The sequence below is a fragment of the Pseudomyrmex gracilis genome, unplaced genomic scaffold (genome assembly GCF_002006095.1).
Source record: "Pseudomyrmex gracilis isolate BER0280 unplaced genomic scaffold, ASM200609v1 scaffold_115, whole genome shotgun sequence".
Classification (NCBI taxonomy): domain Eukaryota; kingdom Metazoa; phylum Arthropoda; class Insecta; order Hymenoptera; family Formicidae; genus Pseudomyrmex; species Pseudomyrmex gracilis.
The window spans coordinates 3,009-9,209 of NW_018020699.1; the positions used below are offsets into that span (position 1 = coordinate 3,009).

A 6,201-nucleotide genomic window follows, 5' to 3' on the forward strand; every position below is an offset into this window, starting at 1 on the left:
CTTTTATTTTAACATTTATCCACTTCAAACCGACTATTCGAAAATGAAACGAAGATTGTTATAATCGCTTGAAAAAAAAAACCTTGACAAGAAAGTGCGTTTAATGACAGATTTTGCTGCTCTATAAGATTACCACCAATTGCGCAATATCGTGCAAATGATGATATACATTTCTATTAGCTGCTTATAAGATTGTTATCGCGTTAACTACTGCTATATGAATGCCAAATATCGCGATAGAGTTACATCGTGCACATAATATTCCGTGTAATACATAATACATTGTTGCACATATTAGATATGAAATATTATACTTTGGCAAAAATAATAACGGGTTATTAAACAATTAATTGTACAAGTGAGAAATACGTAGTACATTATATCGCAAAGTGGGGAAAACCATATTTGAATTACCACTCGTACGCATAGCGTCATGCGAATAACAATTAAGAAGTGAAAAGTTTTTCTTCGGTTTTCGATTATCTTAGAAAAGCGAATAAATACCTATATACATGTATATATAAGAAATAAAAAGGGAAAGGGGATAATTAAAATGAGGAAAGGAATGGAAATCAGAGAGAAGATAGAGACGAGAAAGAGAAAAAGAGAGAGAGAGAGAGAGAGAGAGAGAGAGAAAGAGAGAAACATTTGCGAATAGCGAGTGGAAATAAAAGTGAGAGCGAAAAAAAAGAGAGAAGAAACCCGGGACCTACAACCGGGCGAAGAGCGCGGAGGGAAGTAAACTCGCGCGAGCGCGAACGCTATGAGGAAGGAGCGGAGGAGGAGCGCGGTGCAATACGATGGACGCGCTCAACACGCGTTCGGGTTCCTCCGGGTCCACCGCTTGTGAGAAGAGGCGAGCCGCCGCGAGCGCTGAGTAGAACACGTAGAACCTCAAGGAGAGGGAAGTACGCAAGCGCGATGAGGCACAAGAGTTGGTTTGCGGCGAGCGCCACATTGAAAGCTTGCGACATGCCGCTGAGGTGCTCAGTTGCGCGCCAACTCTCACACAGGTTGCGTTGTCAAGTTGGATCTTTTCTTCTCTGTACGTTTTCGTTTCTTCTTAGCGATTATTATCTTCTTCTATATATATATGTGTATTACCAAGTGCGACAGGCAAGGCCTACCGTAGCGCGTATTGATGCGCGTGAGAGCATCAACAAACACCGTGTTGACGTGCAAGCAAACACGCGTGAGATTCGGGAACGAACAATTTTTAAAAGTTTAAAACGCGTCGTAACAAACGTCGTCGGACAGAGACGGGAGCGTGTGAATCGTCGTCGTCGTCCTCGAGATCTCAGAATATAGTTTCATTGCGAGGACCATTAAGTAAGTACTTGGAACAGTGTCAAAAGAGTCACGACACGCGCGACAATTTCGCGGAAACGACGTCTGTTTGTTGTCCGCGGACGGACGGACGGGTGACGGCGTGTGACGACGATAGATTCTCAAAGATATATACACCCTCTCCTCATCTCCTACCGGCTCTCGTCTTGCACGACGTAGTACGCGCTACGACGGCCGAAGGAGAGGGAGACAAGCGCGTAACGCGGGCGGACAAAGTAAAAAGCAACACACACGGTAGTAACGTACACACCGTAGTGCGAACATAACATACATCGACACGAACGGAAAAACGGACGTTACAGGTGGTTGCGGTGAATTCGCAAAAGATATTTTAACTGTGATGTGCGAGTGAGCGATGGAGTCACCGGTCATGTACGATTCGGCGGCCCATCAGGCCCAGGTCCAGGGTGATCTGAAGAAATCCCAGGTGCTCAATAATAACACCAGCAATCAGAACAACAACGCGGCAACGAACAACAATTCGGCGCTTCAAGTGAATCACAACCACGGCCAGCAGCAGCAGCAACCAAACAGCGCGGTGGTGAGCAAAGTTTCCGCCAGCAAAGCGAGTTTGCATCAACAGTACGCCGAACACTGCGCCGCGGCTGGTGAGCTAACTGATCTCAATACTCCGGAAATCTCGTTGGATCTCCAGCATCTGATCGACGATAATCACTTCAACGACGGTCTGCTGGATATGCTTAGCGCTAATAGCGGTGCTGTCAAACACGTGAGGACAGCTGGTTATCCCCGCACAACGCTCTCTTATATGCCACAACCTGTGCACAGCGGAGCGAGTTATCATCAGAGCAATAACAGCTGCAGCGACAGCAACAGTTCCAGCGCCTCGGATTCGCCCAGTATCAAAGAGGAGCCGCTAGATCCAGCGGATTACCGACGTCACTGCCCTCAATATGCATCAACTGGCTACAGTCAAGTTACGAACAGCCCGTTCGCCAACGGCGGTCAGACTTTTACCACCCTTACACCGACCACGGTGCCGGGTGGTCATCCTGGTGCGCCTGTTCATCAACAACCCCCGCGTGGTAATCCAATAAAAGGTCCGGTAATGGCTCATCAACATCACGCAACTGCCGCCAATGTCGCAAGGAAGCAAACCAAGGCCATCGACAAGGCGAGCGACGAATACAGACGGCGACGTGAGAGAAACAATATTGCCGTAAGGAAAAGCCGTGAGAAGGCAAAGGTACGATCGCGTGAGACCGAAGAGAAGGTAAAACACCTAATAAAAGATAACGATATGCTTAAAAAGCGAGTCGAGCTATTGACCGAAGAGCTCAATGTGATGAGGTCGCTCATCAACACCGTCGGCATGCCCGAAACGTTGCATCGCGAGATCTCCAGGCACTTCGATCAGTTCCAGCAGCACGCTCTCGGACCTATGTAGCAGCAGCAGCGTGACAACGACTTTGGTGACACTCGTCCCTGGATTAGCAGATCGCTTCGATTGTGAGGCGCGCGAAGACAGTTGACGGAAGCGTCTTCCGCTTCCTCCCGCGCGCTTCTCTCACGAATCCGCGCGCGCGCGCGCGAAGCGTGCATCTCCGAACAAACATCGTCTCTCACTCTCTCGCTTGTTCCATTCTGGACGCACACTTGCTCATTCTTTTTTCTTCTTTCTTTCTCTTCCCGCTTCGTCTTCTGCGTCGTCTTTTTACATCCCACTCGGGTTGGTAGCGCGCGACTCAAACGCACGTGTATTACACGCGTGCGCGCGTAATCGCGAAGACGTGAGCATGAGAGAGAGAGAAAAAAAAATCGGCAAATCGCGTAAGAGAAACGATCAAGAAGAGCGACTTGGGTCAGGGCCACAAAAAAAAAATATTTTACTGTCCGGTTGTCTAATAATAGATACGGTCCGTTATCACAACGCTTATCTACCTGGTGTCTATATTAATCGATTTTTTACTGCCAGCGCTTATTGACCCGGAAACTTATTTTATAATTGGCTTAGCGGATTATCCAAAATGTGTGCCGGTTGGTAAAATATTACGCGCGGTAAGATTTAACGAGCGAAGTGATCATCACAGTCGAGTATTTTAAGTTTTCTTGTGTGTTTTGAACATTTTTATTTCCATCAGATAATCAATCGATTCAATTTTTGTGTGTCCTCGGCCTTAAAATCGATACTTGCGACGAGAACCGGAGAACGCGCGATCGGCGCGTGATCGATTCACGCGTCAAAAGAAAAGTGCCTCCGTCTGCGGGGACGAGCTAAAGACACCTTTCGCTTGAAATTTGTCTTCTGCGGACACTAAAGACAACAAAAGTAAAAAATTAAGTAATACGATAATATAAAGAAATGTAAAAAAAAAAACACTTATTTTAATATAAGCAAGCTTCCCTGTTGCGATTTTCTCTCTAAGATCACAGACTTTAAGAAAAAAATAAATTAAAAAAGTCACCGTGCACATTTTTAAGTAGATAGACAGTTTTACTCTCTCTCTCTCTTTTATCAACAAACGTGATATTGTACATTTTTAAGTAGCTTTAATTAACAGTTTTTTTTTTTTTTAACACAAGATATAAACGTCGAGACGCGAGTAAATTTTTCTCCCCCTTGCGTTATTTCTCTTCGCGATGTCTTTTGCTTTTAATTGTTTTTCTTAACATCTGTGAAATTTGAATTAAGAACTGCGGCCCGCGAACTTTGGACGCACCAAAAAAATCGCAACGCGGAAGCGAGCCGACACCTCGAAGTCGCACATTCGACGATTCACCCAAGAAGATTGAATTCTCATCTTACAATTAGTTATATATTTTTCATGTATATATATATATGTATATATATATATATATATATATATATATATATATATATATGTACAGCGACGAGCAATGATTCGTGATTCGCGAAAAGATTGCGGGAAAATCGGAGGAAAAGAGAAGAACGTTTTAAAAAACAAAAAATACCATTTATTTATTGCTTGTCATTGTACATTGAACGCAACCAACATTTATACACGTGTGTGTATACACGTACACACTCCCAAAAAAAAAAAAACATTACATATACGTGGCGTTGTATTTAGGCGCGGTTCTTAGATAAACGTTAAATTAATATCTATAGAATATCGTTCTCTTCGATTATTATGTACCTAAACACAGAGTCATGCCGGAGACGCAGCGAAAAATGACAATAAATCAGTCTTTATTCTGTAACTTTTTTTTTTTTTTTTAACGCGCGTGTTTTACGAATCTTCGCACGGAGACAAAAAAGTTTTAACAAAATAGCTTGCGCGGCGATACGTAAAACGATAACAAAACAAAAAAAGTCGTTGCGGAATAAAAAAAATTACAGAACAAAGAGGTCTGGTATCACAACGTGGCTGGTATCAAATGTGCATCGCGGCAATAGAAGAAGTTCCATCTTCTTTCGCGATACGCGTACGCGCTTCCCCGCGTTCGCTGTGTATTCAACGACGAAGCGAACGACGACGACGAAGCCGGAGCTCACGTCCTTGTATTATATATATAGTTCTTATTAATTTTATTATTATAGTATATAAAATTGTATATACAAAAATAATATATTTTTTTTTGTTAGAAAGAAAGAAAGAGAGCGAAGCAGGATGCGCGCACACGTGTGTTTTGTATGCGAGAGGAGAACAGGCGGAATTCATATGATATACATTGTGCAATTTAGCGTAATTGTATGTACCTATGCGCGCACGTATGAATGTAATGTGTGTGTGTGTGTTCGTCGGTATAAAACGAATCTATATGTGTGATTTATGTGAAAATGTATAAAGAAGAGCATCAAAAACGATTTTTGTTATGAAGTTTACATATTTTATTAGCGAAAGACAGAAGCCTAGATGGCCTTTGATGATCAATCGAGAAAGGACCGAAAAGACCGAAGAATCATACTTGAAAAACGTAAAACGTGCGGTTGCGCGAAGCGAGGAATTTCATCTTTGAGATATGACTGCTCACATACAAATCAATCTGACGATGCCAGGAACAACAGCCAACAACAGCAACGGGCCGCCGGTGTGAGCTCGTCGTCACGGTCGCATGTATAAAATCACAACGTGTGCGCAACGTATTCGCACGACGAGCGATTTAATTGCGCGAAGGCGCGCGACCGCGCGTGTGCGCGCGTCAGTGCGCGCACCGAGTGTGAATGTGACGTTACGCACGCGTGCCTTGGTTGTATGACTGACGTGTGTGTATGTTGTTTAGAGTACCGAGATTACCTGTCACGGTTGTCTACTTGTCTATGCACAAATATATTTTGATATGAAACGTACGAGACACGACCTGTCTTATATTTCTTTTCTAGTATCATATCTCATCCGCATCTCTCTTCCCTGCGTTTTCCTTTCACTCTCGTGAATTCGTTATCAACGTAAGCATTTAGCTAGCTTTGTAGTATGTTATTTTTTAGAAACATATATCTTTTCCTATAAAAATACATATATGTATAGAATAATTTTATTCTCGAAAGAAAAGACGTTACGAGAGATAAAGACGCTCTTAATTTTTTAAATATACACAATTAATTTTCTAAATATGTTCTATATCTATATGTTCTATAACTTTTCCGGATATTTGAAAACAATTAATTTGAGAATATAATGTGTAATCACGAGATAAGATATCGAATATTTTCATTATCAGTAAATTTCCGACGTATTCTATCTAAACAAAAATTAATAATCTATCGGAAGAGAGAAATTTTCTTTAAATAAGGACGCGAAAAGCTATTTTGTAGTGTACGTAAAGAAAAAAGATTTTATTAATTCATCAAAAAAAAAAATTCATCAAAATACGTAGTTATCTAAAGGTGAAAAAAATGATTAGAACGAAGCAAGTGAGTCACGAGATAAG

General features: G+C 42.3%; 1 protein-coding gene across 1 annotated transcript; it reads left to right on the plus strand.

Annotated features, from left to right (window-relative positions):
• The first annotated feature begins 883 nt into the window (after positions 1–883).
• Positions 884–4,372, plus strand: LOC109856344 (CCAAT/enhancer-binding protein-like). The gene has a single exon (XM_020431487.1). The coding sequence runs from the start codon at positions 1,703–1,705 to the stop codon at positions 2,753–2,755; it is 1,053 nt and encodes a 350-aa protein (XP_020287076.1). The 5' UTR covers positions 884–1,702; the 3' UTR covers positions 2,756–4,372.
• The last annotated feature ends 1,829 nt before the right edge of the window (positions 4,373–6,201 follow it).